The 18904-nt window shown below is 39.1% G+C and overlaps 1 protein-coding gene across 5 annotated transcripts in view; it reads right to left on the bottom strand.

The window, feature by feature from the left end:
* Positions 1–18904, bottom strand: part of LOC107763396 (putative cyclic nucleotide-gated ion channel 20, chloroplastic) — a 68278-nt gene that overhangs the window by 32876 nt on the left and 16498 nt on the right. Inside the window, exons 8-10 of one of the 5 annotated variants that reach the window (XR_012708667.1) lie at positions 14925–15070; positions 14358–14435; positions 7533–7662 (exon numbers count right to left, since the gene is read on the bottom strand). The exons of 2 other annotated variants lie outside the window; for them this stretch is intronic. Coding sequence is in view for 2 of the 3 variants with exons in the window: in XM_075251828.1 (XP_075107929.1) it covers positions 14406–14435; positions 14925–15062 (168 nt within the window). In the remaining variant the exon portion in view is untranslated. Of the gene's footprint in view, positions 1–7532; positions 7663–14357; positions 14436–14924; positions 15208–18904 lie in introns of those variants that run through there. 2 more of the 5 variants (XM_075251828.1, XM_075251829.1) reach the window with 2 other exon arrangements.

Genomic DNA, 18904 nt, shown 5'->3' with positions numbered 1-18904 from the left:
TCAGCTGACATAAGGTACCTACGAAGATCTGGAGAATAACAACGATATCCCTTCTGAACACGAGAATAACCAAGGAAGACACAATTGAGAGCACGAGGAGCTAACTTATCTTTCCCAGGGGTTAAGTTATGAACAAAACACGTGCTCCCAAAAACACGAGGAAGAGAGTATAAGGGTAACTGGGGAAACAATACTGAATACGGAATCTGATTCTTGACGGGAGATGAAGGCATCCGATTAATCAAATAACAAGATATGAGAACTGCATCGCCCCAAAAACGCAACGGAACACGAGATTCAATTAGAAGTGTGCGAGCAGTCTCAATAAGGTGCCTATTCTTTCTCTCAGCAACCCCATTTTGCTGAGGGGTATAAAGACAAGATGTCTGATGAATAATTCCTTGAGAAGTCATAAACTGCTGAAATTGAGAAGATAAATATTCTAAGGCATTATCACTGCGAAAAATGCGAATAGAAACACCAAATTGGTTTTTGATTTCAGCACAGAAACTCTGGAATATAGAAAATAACTCAGAACGATCTTTCATTAAGAAAAGCCAAGTACATCTTGAATAATCATCAATGAAACTGACAAAATAACGAAATCCCAAGGATGAACTGACTCTACTAGGACCCCATATATCAGAATGAACTAAGGAGAAGACAGACTCTGCATGACTCTCAACACTACGCGAAAAGGAGGCTCGGGTATGTTTCCCAAGTTGACACGACTCACAATCTAATGTAGACAAACTAGATAAACTAGGCACCATCTTCTGAAGTTTGGATAAACTCGGATGTCCTAAACGTCTGTGGATTAGATCTGGAGGATCTGTAACTAGACATGTTTTGGAAGGACTGAGTGAGTTAAGGTAGTAAAGGCCTTCTGATTCACGTCCTGTACCAATTGTCTGTCCCGTACTGCGGTCCTGCATAATAAAAGAATCGTCAATAAAATATATACCACAATGGAGGGCACGAGTCAAACGACTAACAGATGCAAGACTAAAAGGACAGCCAGGGACATAAAGAACGGAATCTAGGGTGATAGAAGACAAGGGATTAGCTTGTCCAACTCCTTTTGCCTTAGTTTGACATCCATTGGCTAAAGTAACAGTGGGAAGAGACTGTGAATATACAATATTTGACAAAAGTGATATATTACCAGAGATGTGATCAGAAGCGCCGGAGTCCATGACCCATGGGCCAAGAGTGCTAGATTGGGAAACACAAGCAAAAGAATTACCAGAAACAGAAGTATCAGTATGAGCCACTGAGGCTACTTGTGGAGATATCTGCTTACTTGCTCGATACTGAAGGAGCTCATTATATTCTTCTTTAGATAAAGAAAATCCTTGGTTACCTGGAGTCTCTGTCTGAGCAATGTAAGCATTTTTGGATGGACGATCATGTAAGGAATAGCACATTTCACGAGTGTGTCCAAGTTTGTGACAATAAGAACACTTGGGTCTAGATCTTCCAAAACGACCTCCTCCCCGTCTATGCTCCATAGTTTGAGATGCCCGAACATCCATTGTCTGGGATGCAAGAACAGAGAGAATAATTCATCAACTGTCGGGACAGACGGACTAGCCAAAATTTGGTCGCGTACTGAATCAAGATCATTAGGAAGTCCAGCGAGGGTAAGAACGAGAAACATCTTTTGTCGCTGCTCTTGTTGTTTTTCCACACTAGCAGAAACTGGCATCAACTTCTCAAATTCCTCCATGACTGCCTGTACTTGACCCAAGTAAGTAGACATATCCAATTCCTGCTTCTTTAAGTTTGTCATCCGTGATATCACATCATAGAAGCGAGATATGTCATTAGTGTATAAGGTGCGTGCCTTTGCCCAAACCAAATAACATGTCTGGAATGGACGAAACAAGGGCATCAACTTGGAAACAATAGATCGCCACAAGATGCTACATAACTGTGCATCGATTTTTGCCCAAAGTGCTATTGCCTTTTCATCTCCATCGCTAGACTGTTTGATTAGATGATCTTGAACACCTTGACCTCTACACCATAACTCGACAGATGAAGCCCAAGCTAAGTATTTTGAACCTCCCATTAAAGGCTCCGAGGTAATAATAGCACTAGAGCTTCCAGAACTCATGTTTCTAGACCCAAAAGCATCAAATCCCAAAGACATTGTTGCAAATTATTACCAAATAGGAGAAAGAATCAACTGTAATCCAATAAAACAGTGTACGGAAACACAGAAACAGAATACTGAAATACTGTAGCTGCCGGAATCTACTGTAGCTGTCGGAATAGTATTGTAGCTGTCGGAAATAGTATTGTAGCTGCCGGAATTTTTCACTGGGGTTTGGTCGCCGGACAGTGACGACTCTTGTGGTAGTGTTGGATTTCGCACAACACTGACAGAAATGAAGCAGATAGAAAACAGCTTTAAAAAATACTGATTTCTCTTTCCCGGAATCGCTGGAATTTATGCACAGCGATAGGTCTCTCACAATTGCTCTGATACCATGTGAGAAGGCACGGGAGAAAATATGTTATTGATATAGGATGAACAATACAATACAAGAGGTCCTTATTTATAGCTATACTATACAAGGACATACTACTCTTCTACCAATGTGGGACAATACTACTCTATATACATGCTGTAAACTAATAGGGCTAAAGGAAGAACTTAAATCTGATGTTAGAATTCACAAGCCCAGAACACTTTACAAAGCAATGAGTTTGGCACTTGAATTTGAAAACAAATTAGGCCCAATTCGCAGCAATAGAGGGCCTAATTGGACCCCAACTAGTAGACCAACTATACAAAACCCATTGCACTCTATTAAAAATACCCAGAATAATGCTGCTTCTTCCTCTGCACATCAAAATTCACGAAGCAGTGTTTCTACCAACCCAGCAGCCTCCCAACCACTTCAAACAGGAACATGGGATATCGAGAGGAGAAATCTCATGGCACAGGGGCTTTGTTATCATTGCCACGAGAAATTTGTTCCAGGTAAATTTACGAAACTATCTCTCATGGACTTACAGGAGGAGATCAATTAGATGATATTGATGACGTCAACGCCACCAGCGGTGGCAAACCTCAGGAAACTGACATTGCTGAAATTTCATTTCATGCCATTTTGGGACACTCAGTTGGTACTACAATGAAGCTTCAGGGTGCAATCAACCAGAGACGGGTTTTAATACTTGTGGATAGTAGTTCCACGCATAACTTTGTGGTTGAATCCATTGTAGAAGAGCATAAACTTCCAATAGAAATTGTTCCAACATTTGGTGTGCAGATAGGGAATGGGGACATCATACGCTGCAATAAAGAAAACCGAAATCTTCAAATTCAGTTGCCAGGCTTAACCATCACTCAGGATTACTACCCTTTTGCAATTGGAGGGGCTGATTTGGTCTTTGGTATCAAATGGTTAGCTTCTCTTAACACTATTCAAGCTAACTGGAAGGATATGTTCATAATTTTCAATTGGCAAGGGAAACGCTACAAACTGCAAGGGGTGAGATAGGCGAATTCCAATGTGGCTTCCCTCCAATCTTTTAACAAGTTATCAGAGAATCCGGATAATCCAATTCAGACACTTTTAGATGAGTTTCAGTGTGTGTTTTCTGAACCAAGAGCATATTCCCATGTTATTCCTCTGTTACCAAATTCTAAACGTCCAAACATAAGACCTTATCGTTACCCACATAGCCAAAAGACTGAAATTGAGAACCAAGTTGCTGCTTTATTAGAATCCGGTTTCATTCGTCCTAGCTCAAGCCCTTTTGCTAGTCCGATTCTGTTAGTGAAAAAGAAAGATGATTCTTGGAGGTTTTGTGTGGATTACCGTAGCCTTAACAAAATCACTGTACCAGACAAATATCCCATACCCAATATTGATGAGTTACATGGAGCTACTATTGTTTCAAAAATTGATCAACGTTCAGGATACCATCAAATCCGAGTCCAACCTGATGATGTCCATAAAACTGCCTTCCGTACTCATTTAGTCCATTATGAATTTCTTGTAATGCCTTTTGGGCTCACCAATGCACCATCCACGTTCCAAGCTGTCATGAACGATCTTTTCAGGCCATATCTTAGAAAATTCGTCCCGGTTTTCTTTGAACGATATACTAATATATAGTCCTTACCCTCAAACACACCAACAACACCTGCAAACAGTCCTTCATCTTCTATCCGTCAATTTCTTTTTTGTTAATCCAAAATAATGTCTATTTCAACAATCCCAAGTTGGATTTTTGGGCCATGTGATTTCCCGAGATGGAGTAGCCGTGGATCCGGACAAAATATCCGCTGTTTTGGAATGGCCTATGCCAAATGTCAAAGAACTTCGCGGTTTTTTAGGTCTCACAGGGTATTACATGCGGTTTGTTAAGAACTATGGGATCATTGCTCGTCCTTTAACAGAATTGACCAAGAAAGATGTTTTTCTATGGAATGCAAAGGTAGAAGAGATTTTTCAACATCTTAAGAGGATCTTGACATCAGTGTCGGTGCTTCGTCTTCCCGACTTTACTCAGCAATTTACAGTTGAGTGTGACGCTTCATCTGATGGAGTAGGGGCTATTATACTGCAACAGTACCATCCTATTGCATATTTTAGTAAGGGATTCTCCTTTTCTATTCGAATTAAATCTATTTATGATCGCGAGTTATTGGCTTTGGTCCTTGCATTGCAAAAATGGAAGCACTATCTTCTGGGTCGGCATTTTATTGTCACTACTGACCAGTGCAGCCTCAAATACCTCTTGAATCAGCGGGTGACTACTGCTTAACAGCAGCGATTGTTGGTTAAATTGTTGCCTTTTGATTTCACTATTGTCTATAAGTCTGGAAGTGAAAACAAAGGAGCTGATGCCTTATCCCGTCGCCCTCAACATGCTGATTTTTTTTACTTTGGTGATGCCTATTCCATTAGACTTCAGTGATTTGAGAGAAGCAATTGAAGCTGATCCATATACTAAGCAGATTCGAGATCAACTTTCTTCTGATCCTTCAACTTATTCAGATTTTTCGTTGTCTGCTAACCATCTTTATTACAAATCTCGGCTGGTTATTCCCGATTATCCTGAGCTCAAAGCCAAGTTATTCCCGATTATCCTGAGCTCAAAGCCAAGATTTTAGCAGAGGCGCATGATTATCCAACAGGAGGGCATGAAGGATACTTGAAAACTCTCAAAAGAGTATCTGCAAATTTTTTCTGGCATTGTTTGAAGCATGATGTTAAGTTGTTTGTCCTGAATTGTTTGATATGCCAGCAACATAAATATGAAACATTAGCTCCAACTGGTCTCTTACAACCTCTGCCTGTTCCTAACAGAGTCTGGGAGGATATCTCCTTAGACTTCATTGTTGGACTTCCTCCTTCTAATGGCTTTGATACTATTCTTGTCGTGGTGGACAGGTTTAGCAAATGCAGCCATTTTCTTGCTTTATCTCATCCCTTTACTGCCAAAACAGTGGCTGGTGTTTTTTTGTAAAGAAATTGTCAGATTGCATGCTTTACCTTGCTCCATTATTTCGGATCGTGATGTTGTTTTCTCAAGTATATTTTGGCAGGAACTTTTTCGCCTTAGTTGCACGCGTCTCCATATGGGTACTTCATATCATCCCCAATCTGACGGTCAAACGGAGGTGGTCAATCGATGCCTTGAAACTTATTTGCGCTGTTTTGCACACGACAAGCCAAAATCATGGCTTCGGTATCTACCTTGGGCTGAATACTCTTTCAATACTAGTTACCATTCTTCAGCCAATATGACCCCTTTCCAGATAGTGTATGGAAGAGCCACCGCCCTTGCATTCCTTTGGTCATGGCGAAACTAAAATTGCTGACCTTGAACAGCAGCTCGTGGAGCGAGATTAGATGTTAACATTACTACGTTCCAATCTCTTGAAGGCACAATCCAGGATGAAATCTTAAGCTGATTCCAAGCGGCGTGACTTATCTTTTAATGTGGGTGATGCTGTCTTCCTTCGTTTGCCAAACGTCCTAATGAGAGGCTTTCTCCTCGATATTTTGACCCGTACAAAATTGTGCGCAAAGTTGGTCATGTTGCTTATGAATTGCAGTTGCCTCAAACATCCAAGGTTCATCCCATTTTTCATGTTTCGTTGCTTCGCCCTGCTCGTGGTTGTTCTGATGTTACCTCTCCACCACCCTTACCACTTTCGGGTGAATTGAAACTCATGTTGGAACCTGAAAAAGTTTTATCGCATCGTTGGGTGAAAGAATCTGGAGTGCCAACTCTGGAACTACTTATTCAATGGCATCATCGTCCTATTGAAGAGGCTAGTTGGGAAGACTATGACCTGCTTGCTGTTCAATTTCCTTCTTTCTGCCTTGAGGACAAGGCATCTTTCGGGGGGGTGCACTGATAAAGTCCCAATTCTAAAGACTTATTCTAGAAGAAAGAAGAAAGTATCAGCAAAAGGATAAAGAATTGAATAATCTTGATGAAGTACAACTGCTGCAGTTTTTGAAATGCACATCTGATGAAGCTGTCCACCAACAACTGCTGCCTGGAACTGCTCCAGCAGTTTAGTCTATTCCTAGTTTTTAGTTGTCTGATCTTATCTTATTATGTGGTTCTATAAATATGTAATTAGTAGTTTAGTACTAGTTATTGAGGCATGTTCTATCAAAAGTAAAAGTACTTAATTTGGAGCCTTGTCCTCTCCGTACAAACAATTTTATTAGTGTAATTGTGTTTAAGATTCTTGCACAAACTATTGCCAATAAAATTAACTTCTTTGTTCTATTTCTTCTATTATCTACTTCTGGTTACTATCATCATTGCATTGTCTCCCTAGCATCACACCATCACCTCACTTAGATCTCACATCAAAAGCATTCTTTGTGCCAGTACAATGTTATCCTTCCAAAGCACATCTCAAGGAATGCATCTTCCTTCCCTCTTCCTTCACCACCTTTACCCATCCTTCCTACTAAGAATAAAATATGATTGCATGTTATGTGGTTCTTCTATACTAATATACTTGGGTCATACAGTTCTCGCCAAAATAGCACCATCAATCGCAGACTCGAGTAAATGTGCAGGACAAAGGATCTATTTGAATTTTTTTGAAACAGTGGTGAAAACACCATTATCTTAAACTTGAGACGATATGTGCAAACCAGAGGATTTATTCAGGATGAACATAATTTACAAACAATTATACATTTATTTGTGCAAATAACAATGATCGTAACAAACCAGATGTGCAAACCAGAGGATTTACAAGTTCCAAGCTTCCAATCAATGAATCTCTTCCATGCTGGGGAAGGCTAAACAACTTAAATCTAACCCAAACCAGGAAGCCCCTTTTTTCTTGTCAGTTCAATTTGGTTAAACTAGATTAACAAAAAGTTGAAATGTTTCACAATCTAAACCTTGATTGGCTAGACTCAATGATTCCATCACAATATATGTACTGCAAGTGAGCTCGTCTATAAAAAGCATGAGGAATAAAAGAATAAAGAGAAAAATGATCCAAATGATAGTCCAGTGGAATTAACCTTTTTGATGAATCTAAAAAGATGTCTCCGTATCTCTCTTTGAACGTCTTCGGGAAGATTCTCTAGTAGCATTTCTTCGTTGACCCCGCTGGTAGCTGCCCAATTATATCTCTCTGCCTCAAGAACTCGCCTACAAAGGAGAGGATCATGCCTTTAGGTTTCCTTGTAGTGCAGTAGTGAGAAAGATTTCAATAAAAGCTCATTTCTAGGACACATGGTAGTTTCTCATTTTGGATTAACATTGATCATATTGCTGATGCTTTAATTTGCAAGAATAAAAGAAATACAATGACAACCTCTTCTATATTTCTCGAACAATTAATAGGAAGCTTAAGTGTGGTCCATTTAGGAAAATGGCCTCGCATTACAGCTCAACTAGAATCAATCTATCTCGGAGTCTTTCACTTAGAAGTAGAGATACAGTCGTTACTCAATTTCCAAAAGTACAATAGTTTTGTCCATACAATTTTTGATATTCTTAATATCATTAGATATTTAATAGCTATCCAAGACTCGGAGGTGGAAAGGGTAGTCCAAATTTGACAAAATCATTTGCAAACTTTTGACTGAAAGATTTGAAGGTGATGCACAAGTTGGTTGATAGACATCAGATGGATTTAACTGAGGGGAGGCAGATCATGGGTGCTTGCCTTATAGCTAATGAGTGTGCAAATACCAGACTAAAAAGTAAATAGCCTGGAATTCCATGCAAGTTGGTATTGAAAATGCATATGACCGTGTGAACTGGGATTTCCAACTGCATTGTCCTTAAGAGCATGGAATTTGGAAGGGAATGGATCAAATGGATATTCTTTTGTATCAGCGCGGTAAGATTTTTCTGATGCGCTTCTTCCCTTCACAAAGTGGTATTAGATAAGGAGATCCTTTCTCTTTTTTCTTGTTCCTATTGGTCATGAAGTTCAGCAGAATGAAAAGAATAGTCAGTCATAATGGTTGGATAAGGGGTTTTAAAGTAGCTAGCAGCAAGACCAACAATATGGAAATCTTACGTTTGTGTATGCTGATTATACATTAGTATTATATGATGGCATGGAACAAATAAGGCATTTAAGGCTGATAGCAACTGGTTTTAAAGCACAATATGTAGATTTTGAGAACAAGAAAAGACTTCTTGTATTTCTATGTGTGTTTACATCCTATGAGCAATGCTAATTAAGGAAATAAAATAAATATATATAATCAAATCAAATCAAATATACTAAATATAATCAAATCTCCTGAAATCATGTTAATCAACAATTTCCTAAATATAATCAAATCTCGTTGAATCATGTTAATCAACACTCTTCCTCAAGTTGGTGCAAAGATGTTGCACATGCCCAACTTGCAACTCAATGTATGGAAAGTTCGCTTGTTGAGACCTTTGGTAAACACATCAGCTAATTGTTTTTCCAACGGCAGATGAAACAAACTCAAGACATTAGTTGTAACTTTTTTCTTTGATGAGGTGTCAATCAATTTCCACATGCTTTGTTCGGTCATAGTGGACTGGATTATGAGCTATACTGATGGCAGCCTTATTGTCACAGTACAAGGAAAGTTTTCCTTTTTCACACAGTCTCAATTCCTCTAGTAGCTTTTGTAGCCAAAGCAGTTCGCAAAAACTCTGGGCCATAGCTCTATATTCTGCCTCCGCACTTGATCTAACAACTACACTTTGCTTCTTGCTTCTCCAAGTAACCAAGTTTCCTCCTACGAGCATACAATAACCGGATGTAGATCTTCTGTCATCTATAGATCCAGCCAATTCGCGTACGTAAAGGATTCTATTTGGAGGTGATCATGTTTGGAGGAGAGGTAGACCTTTCCCTGGAGCAGATTTCACATACCGCAAAATGTAAAAGACAGCTTGAATATGAGGATCTCGAGGATCATGCATGAACTAACTCACCAGGCTAAATGAATAGGATATGTCTGGTCTAGTGTAGGAGAGATATATGAGTCCTCTACCCAACCTCTAATATCTCTTTTTATCAACGGACTCTCCAACTACGCTTTGTAATTTGTGATGCTTTCAATAGGCGATTCTGCGGGTCTGCAACCTGTCATACCAGTTTCTTTTGAGAGACCCAGAATATACTTCCTTTGAAGATTAAGGATTCCTCTTTTTGATCTAGCAACCTCAATTTCCAATAAGTACTGCAATTTTCCTAGATCCTTGATCTCAAATTCATGTGTCAACAACTTCTTCAATCGGACTATCTTTTCTTTGTCATCTCCTATCATTACTATGTCATCAACATAAACTATGAGAATAGTGAGTTTACTCGTTTGATGTCATATGAAGAGGGTATGATTAGCATTGCTTTGTTGGTAATCGAAAGAGATTATTGCTTTGCAAAATGTGTCAAACCAAGCTTTGGGGGATTGTTTCATTCCCTGCAAGGCTTTCTTTAATCTGCATACCTTTCCTTGACTTTGTGCAGTATCAAATCCAAGAGGAATCTCCATATACACCTCTTCTACTAAGTCTCCATGAAGAATTCATTCTTCACATCAAAGTGTTGCAAGTTCCAATCAAGATTAGTTGCACAAGACAAAAGAATCCTAATAATGTTCATTTTAGCAATACGGGCAAATGTCTTTTGGTAATCCACTCCATAAGTCTTAGTGAATCCCTTAGCCACCAATCTTGCTTTGACTCTTTCAATCGAGCCATCAGCTTTGTGCTTCATAGTGAAGACCTATTTGCAGCCAACCAACTTCTTGTCGGTGGTGAAGTGACAAGTTACCAAGTGTCATTTTTTGACAAGGCCTTCATTTCTTCAATCATAGCTTGCTTCCATTTGGAATATGCTAAAAGCTGCCCTTCAATTCTGAGGAAGACATAGAAGAAATAGACAAGGCAAAGACTCTATAGGAGGGAGACAAAGAATTATAGAAGACAAAATTAGATAAAGGGTGTTTGGTGGTGCAAGATCTAACTCGTTTTCTGTGAGCAATAGGCACATCTAACTCATTAGGAAATGTAGATAACTCACCGGTCGAAGAAGATTCAGCTTCAGTAGATTGCATGATGGCTTCTGCTTTATTTCTCCTTGAGTAAGTTTTCAAATCAGGCCTATCCAAACGCCCAACAGTCTCCCCCTGAATTCTTTCTCTGATTTCACTTTGTCATATGACAATGTCATCAACAGGTCCAGTAATGGAACTAGATAGAATCACCTCTTCCTCCTTACTGCTCTCCCCCGGAAGAGGTGATGAGGTAATACTAAATAGGGCTCAGATTCTCAAAAGGTAACATCCATGCTAACAAAAGATCTCCTAGATAAAGGATGATAACATTTGTAACATTTCTGTGCGGGAGAATACCCAATGAAAGCACACTTTATAGCTATAGGATCAAGTTTCCCAAAATTCCTAGTATGTACAAAGCAAACACACCCAAACACCTTTGGAGGAACAGTATATTCATTTTTATCCTTTAAAGCTTCCAGAGTACTTTGAAAATTGAGGGTTTAAAGTGGCATTCTGTTGATAAGATAGACAGTCACTACAATAATATCCCCTAGTAAGGTTTTGGTAGATGCATGGTGAACATAAGAGATCTTGCTACTTCTAACAAATGTCTATTTTTTCTTTCAACGACCACAATTTGTGTACTAGTGTAAGGACAACTAGTCTGATGGACAATCACACTGGACTCCAATAAGCACTAAATCTTTTATCCATGTATTCGCTGTCATTGTCAGTTCTCAAGTTTTTTATTTTGGCATCAAATTGAGTACAAATCATCTTATGAAATGACTGAAAACAAGAAAAAACTTCACTTTTGGTTTTTAACAAATACACCAAAGTCATCCTAGTGCAGCAATCAATGAAAGTGACAAACCATCGACTACCAGTCAAAGAAGTAGTTTAGGTTAGACCCCATACATCATAATGAATAGTCATAAACGGAGTTGTGCTTCTATTATCACTCACAGAATAAGAGTTCCTAGTATGCTTGGCATATTTACACGCATCACAGAACAAAGATTCAAATTGAGTCTTTGAAAATAAAACGGAATATAACTTCTTCAAAACAAAGAATGATGGGTGTCCTAATCGTCTATGTCACTGTATTATTTCTTGGTTGATATCTTTATTTCCCTGAAAAAGGCTTGACCAGAGTTTTGAATTCTATCTAATATATACAAGTCATCACGCAATCTACCACTGCCAATCTTTTCCTTATTTGAAGATCCTGAAAAATACAATGATCGAGAAATAACTCGATTTTACAGTTTAGAGCTTTGGTGATGGCACTATCAGATGAAAGATTGACAGGGAACTCAGGGACATGAAGCACAAATGATAGTTTAATATTAAGAGTACAAACGACAGAACATGTTCTAGAGATAGGTGTTAAAGAACCATTGGCTATTTTAATATTATCTCCTTTAAGCCATGGGGAACAGTTTTGAATGCCTTTAGAAGAGCCTGTCATGTGTCTATTTGCACCAGAATCAACAATCCAATAATTAAGGTGAGTAGCAAAGTTAGTACCTCATTACACATAACTGGATGTGGCAATATTAGCGGAGTCAAGTTTGGCTAGGAGGCGACGAAAAAGTTGAATTTCATCTGAAGACAAGATTTCTCCAGAAACTGTCTCCATGAATGTCTCCATATCTTCTGCCCAATCAGAAGGAAATCTGAAGAAATTGCTCAAAAATAATTTGCCTCACCGGAAACCATATTTGTCTCGACGGAACCTTAACTTTGGTGAACGAAAAAATCAAAACTGGTAGGGATAGGCTCAGAATGTTCCAGCTATCCCAACAGAAAAGAACGGCCAGGAAAGAATGACCAGAAGGAGTTTGTGTTGCGCACCGTCACCAAGAGAGAAAACTCGATCTCTTTGAAAAAACGGAACTCTAGTGCTGCGAGGGAGATAACTCACCTCAAAAAGGCTGCAATACCTCTGATACCATGTAGATTTTGAGAAGAAAAAGCTTCTTGTATTTCTATGTGTGTTTACATCCCATGAGCAAGGGAATTAATACAAAGCTCCTACTGCTAATTAAGAAAATATAATAAATCTATATAATCAATCCAGCTATCAAATCAAATCAAACATAATCAAATCTCCTAAATATAATCAAATCTCCTGAAATCATGCTAATCAACAATCTTCTAAATATAATCAAATTTCATTGAATCGTGCTAATCAACACAGTATTGCCTAAAAGTAAATTAGAGAAAAAGTTTTATGTTTTATGCGAACCCATTGCAGACTGTTTCAATACTTGCTGGTATACCGGACTGCCAAGTTGATTCCCCACCAACTAGCTATTTGGGTCTTCCCTTGGGTATAAGCCACAGGAAATATAGCAAGGAATAATAGAAAGATCAAAGATGTGAGAAAAGATTAGCATGATGGAAAAGTCAATCTCTTTCTGGGCGATCAACAGTGTGTTGGACTCAATGCCAACTTATGTGATGTAACTATTCCTCTTACCAGCCAATGTGGAGAAAAGACTGGATATTGTGAGGAGAAATGTCCTCACAATATGGAACACTACAGAGAACTCAATGGGTGTAATACTTGGGACGCAGATGGAGTTACATAAGATTACAGAGAGCTCCAATAGGTGTAACACTTAGGATGCAGGACAAGAGAAGGGAAACAAGACAAGTGCACATTGAAATAAGTGGAGAAGGAAGAATGAACTTTATGTCCTTAAAACTCACAAGGGCATGAAAACCTTTCTCTGTTAATTCTCAAAATTCAACTCTAATTAAGTTAAACAATAAAAGTGTATTTGGACATCCAACTATAAGACTCACTAGCCAGAGAGGACTATCAAGGATATGATTATAAGTTAGTAAGGACTATTAACTTAGTTAGATATTTAGACAAGTAATAACCATGCAACATCTCATAAAACTAAAATTTACATCAAACAATTGTCGAGTTCCCACATTGAGTGGGGTGTGGATACTTGGTCTCCTTATATAGTATTGGGCAATCCTCAACTTATGAGGTAGCTTTTTCGGTTGAGTTAGTCCCAAGATCCATTTTCTTATCATCCCATCAAAGCCAAGCAATACCAATTCATGGTTTACCAGATGTTAGGCCCCAATCTAGATGTCCCATCCTGGGTGTGCGCGCGCACGCGCGCAGGGGGAGGTGTTGGGGTTTGAGTTCCCTCATCGTGTGGATGTGGATATTTGGTCTCTTTATATAGTATTGAGAAATCCTCACCTCATAAGCTAGCTATTGGGGTTGAGTTAAGCCAAAGATCCATTTTCTTATCAAAAATCAATTAGAAATATACTTAATTTGAGCTTCCTGCACTGGCAACCCACATGACTAAACATACAGAATATAAAGCCAGATTGAGCTAAATAAATAGAATCTTAATAATTCTTTAACTGTGATATCCTAGACAGTGGAATACAGAGTCGAAACAGAAACTTTAAGTGTTTCACTTCAAGCTTTGACTGGGGTCCAGAACAAATGAAGTATGAAGATAGCATGGGCGGAGCTAGGGAGTGCAAGGGGGTTCATCCGAAACCCTTAGACGGAAAATTAGATTATATATGCAAGGTTAAACTTATTTTTTATGTATATATAATAGATATTGAAACCCCCTGGAAGCTTCGTGTGTGTACTTTTTTATATTTTGAATCCCCTTGGTGAAAATCCTGGCTCCACAACGGGAAAATAGGTGTGAGATATGATGATGCATAGCAGATCAGGCATGCCCTCAAACACCCAAGCCAGGGATGCAATCAATCTATACAGGTAATTTAAGGAGAAGAAGAACTTCAGATAATAGAAGTTAGATGTCAAGAAACAAGAGCATCAAAGGCTACCTTCTCAGTTCTTCTGGAAAGCGCCTATGGCTCATCCATTGTCCAACATCACGACGCCTGAGAGACATTTCTAACCTCCTGCAGAGAAAAATAATGCTCACCAACGGTTGCCCAAAAAGTGGTGCACAATCAAGACAAGGACATACTAACAAATCAAACAATTACATTCAAGTAAGAGAACGTTAATCATGTTATACAATAAGACTGGTGAACAATGTATCAAAATTTCCACACAACCAAATAGTTTTGTTATCCAAAAATGTTCCTCCAGGGATTTCTTTCTTCCATTTCCCTCACATAACTAATCTTTTTCTTGAGAAGAGGAAAAGACGTCATGTTTCAGTTGAGAGAAATAGTTACAAAATACTTATGTATAACTCTTGTGGCAGATTAATATAGTTACACTCCCTCACAATATATTTCTTCTGCTAACTAGTAGCAGTTCCTAAACAGAAAAACTGAATAGCAAACATGATTATTCACAATCATTAAATACATTTCATTAAAAATAGGCCTCCTTGGCATACACAAAAACTGATCTAGTTTAGTTAGAATAGTAAAATCTACCTGCGATTTAGAGACTGCTGAAAGCTCTGCATATTTCCAATCAGGAGTGCAAAAAGTAGGAGTCCCGTTCCGATGATAGCAATTGTGAAAACAACTTCCAATAGAAAATAACTCGGGACTTGATTGCCAGCCAGTGTACTAATTTGCTTTGTAAATACACCATTTAAAAATTATGGGTCGAAAAATATAATTTCCACATTAAGTGACACAAGTAACTTAGTGAATGCAATGAATAAAGCTCCTGGGTTGGCTCATGATCGGATGAAATTGCATTGATATTATTCTGCCAAGAGATGCTCAATCAAAGATGGGTTTTTAATGCTTGTGTAAATTTCTGACTTGATTACTTTAATTATGTAGGAGAGAAGAAAAATTACAAGATTGAGCAAAAAAGAAGAGTATAAGCAGAAGAGCACACTGCTGCAGCACTATGAGTTTAGCTGCTGCGGCACAGGAAGAAACTAGGAAGAAAAAGGTTTTATTTTCAGCACTGAAGAATTGCCACAGCAATTCAATGACCCTGTATCAAAATTCAACACCAAAGCAGCATAAAGTCGCCAAGAAGGCCGTTCTGCAACTTGCACCAAATTTTTCAACTTTTATCATATAAAGTCCTCAGACTTCTTGGGAACTTTCTGCCCCCTTGAGGAACATGCATTTCAACTTCCATAATATAAGGTCCTCAGACTTCTTGGGAACTTTACAGGGAGGAATATCTGAGAACAAAGCTTTCTGTTCTAGTTCTTCATTTCTTTTTCTTTCCCTCTTTTTGAATTTTTCATGATTCTTTGTAACTCTATAATGGTAAGTGTTAACACTATTTAAGTTGGGAATAAATGAATCCTTTTGCTTAAATCTAAGGTTTAACTAATAGATCTTCACTTTTGCTTTTGTGAGAAGGCACGGGAGAAAATATGTTATTGATATTGGATAATAAATACAATACAAGAGGTCCCTATTTATAGCTATACACTACAAGGAGATATTATTCCTCTTCCAATGTGGGACAAGACTACACTATACATATCTGTAAACTAACACTCCCCTCAAGCCGGTGCATACACATCATATGTACCGAGCTTGTTACACATATAACTAATACGAGAACCAGTAAGAGACTTAGTGAAAATATCTGCTAGTTGATCATTCGACTTTACAAATTTTGTAACAATATCTCCTGAAAGTATTTTTTCTCTGACAAAGTGACAGTCGATCTCAATGTGTTTAGTCCTCTCATGGAACACCAGATTTGACGCAATATGAAGAGCAACTTGGTTATCACACACCAGTTCCATCTTGCTGATTTCTCTGAACTTTAACTCCTTGAGCCACTGCTTGACCCAAACTAACTCACACGTCGCCATAGCCATGGCCCGATATTCGGCTTCGACGCTAGATCGAGCAACTACATTTTGTTTCTTGCTCTTCCACGAGACCAAATTACCTCCTACTAGAACACGATATCCAGACGTAATACGTCTATCAAAAGGTGATCCTGCCCAATCAGCATCTATGTACCCAACAATCTGCTGGTGGCATCGATCCTCGAATAATAATCTTTTGCCTGGAGCTGACTTTATATATCGAAGAATGCAAACAACTGTATCCTAGTGACTATCACAGGGAGAATCCATAAACTGACTTACAACATTCATCGGAAAAGAAATGTCAGGTCTAATCACTGTGAGATAATTCAAATTTGCCAACCAACCACATATATCTCGTAGGGTCTCTAAGAGGCTCCCCCTGTCCAGGCAGAATCTTAGCATTCGGATCCATAGGAGAGTCTATAGGTCTGCAACCCATCATTCCAGTCTCCTCAAGAATGTCTAAGACATACTTCCGCTGTGAAATAACAATACCTGAGCTAGACTAAGCGACCTCAATACCTAGAAAATACTTCAATCTGCCCAGATCCTTCGTCTGGAGTGCTGAAAGAGATGTTGCTTCAGATTAGTAATATCATCCTGATCATTACCACTAATAACAATATCACCAACATAAACCACTAGATAAATACACAGATTAGGAGCAGAATGCCGATAAAACACAGAGTGATCAGCCTCACTACGAGTCATGCCGAACTCCTGAATAATTGTGCTAAACTTACCAAACCAAGCTCGAGGGGACTGTTTCAAACTATATAGTGACCTGCGCAATCTGCACACACAACCTTTAAACTCACCCTGAGTAACAAAACCAGGTGGTTGCTCCATATAAACTTCTTCCTCAAGATCACCGTGGAGAAAAGCATTCTTAATGTCTAACTGATAAAGAGGCCAATGACGTACAACAACCATGGACAAAAAGAGACGAACAGATGCTACTTTAGCCACGGGAGAGAAAGTATCACTATAATCAAGCCCAAAAATCTGAGTATATCCTTTTGCAACAAAACGAGCCTTAAGCCGATCAACCTGGCCATCCGGGCCAACTTTGACTGCATAAATCCAACGACAACCAACAGTAGACTTACCTGCAGGAAGAGGAACAAGCTCCCAAGTGCCACTCGCATGTAAAGCAGACATCTCGTCAATCATAGCATGTCGCCATCCTGGATGAGATAGTGCCTCACTTGTAGACTTAGGGATAGAAACGGTGGACAAAGAAGATATAAAAGCATAATGAAGTGACGAAAGACGATGATAACTTAAACCGACATAGTGGGGATTAGGATTAAGTGTGGATCGTACACCTTTGCGGAGTGCAATTGGTTGACTAAGAGGAGACAAGTCCGCAGTAGGTGCAGAATCTGATGTGGGGCGTGAAACACCTGGTCCTGATATTGGATGTGGACGGCGATGATAAGTCAAGAGTGGTGGAGCTGCAGAAGGTTGAACTGGATTATGCGGAGGAACTAGAGCTATAGGTGGTGGAGCTACAACTGGAGCTGTAGGTGGTGGAAATGGAGCTATAGGTGGTGGAGCTGGAGTGACTGAATCTCCAAAAGATGAAACTGATAGTACCTCAGAAATATCTAAGTGATGACCTGAACCTGTGAAGTATGATTGGGTTTCAAAGAAGGTAACATCAGCGCACATAAGGTACCGCTGGAGGTCAGGAGAGTAGCATCGATACCCCTTTTGTGTTCTCGAGAGACCCAGAAATACGCACTTAAGAGCACGATGAGCTAACTTATCTGTTCCTGGAGTAAGGTTATGAACAAAACAAGTGCTTCCAAAGATATGGGGTGAAAGAGAGAACAAAGGTAAGTGGGGAAACATGACAGAGAATGGAACTTGGTTCTGGATAGCTGAAGATGACATACGATTAATAAGATAGCAAGATGTAAGAACTGCATCCCCCCAAAACGCAACGGAGCATGAAATTGTATGAGTAGGGTACGAGCAGTTTCAATAAGATGCATATTCTTTCTTTCAGCTACCCTATTTTGTTGAGATGTGTACGGACAAGATGTTTGATAAATAATCCCATGAGATTTCATAAACTGCTGAAATGGGAAAGACAAATACTCTTGGGCATTATCACTACGAAATGTGCGAATAGAAATCCCAAAATTTTGAATTTCAGCATGAAAGGTCTAAAAAATAGAAAACAGCTCAAATCGATTTTTTATCAAAAATATCTAAGTGCACCTGGAATAATAATCAATGAAACTGACAAAGTAGCAAAATCCCAAGGTGGAACTGACCCGACTAGGACCGCAAACATCTGAATGGACTAAAGTAAAAGGTGACTCTGCTCGATTATCAAGACGCCGAGGGAAATGGGAGCGAGTATGCTTACCGAGCTGACATGACTCACACTCTAGAGCTGACAAGTGAGATAAACCAGATACCATTTTCTGAAGTTTTGACAAACTGGGATGTCCCAATCGTTTATGTAATAAATCTGGTGAATCAGTAACAGGACAAGTTGTAGAAGGAAGACAAGATGTGAGTCCATGTGATTTAGCAAGGATAAGGTAATAAAGTCCGTTTGATTCATGCCCGGTACCAATGATCCGCCCCGTACTGCGT

Source organism: Nicotiana tabacum, chromosome 4, assembly GCF_000715075.1.
Source record: "Nicotiana tabacum cultivar K326 chromosome 4, ASM71507v2, whole genome shotgun sequence".
NCBI classification, from domain to species: domain Eukaryota; kingdom Viridiplantae; phylum Streptophyta; class Magnoliopsida; order Solanales; family Solanaceae; genus Nicotiana; species Nicotiana tabacum.
This window is presented reverse-complemented; position numbering and strand designations above follow the sequence as displayed.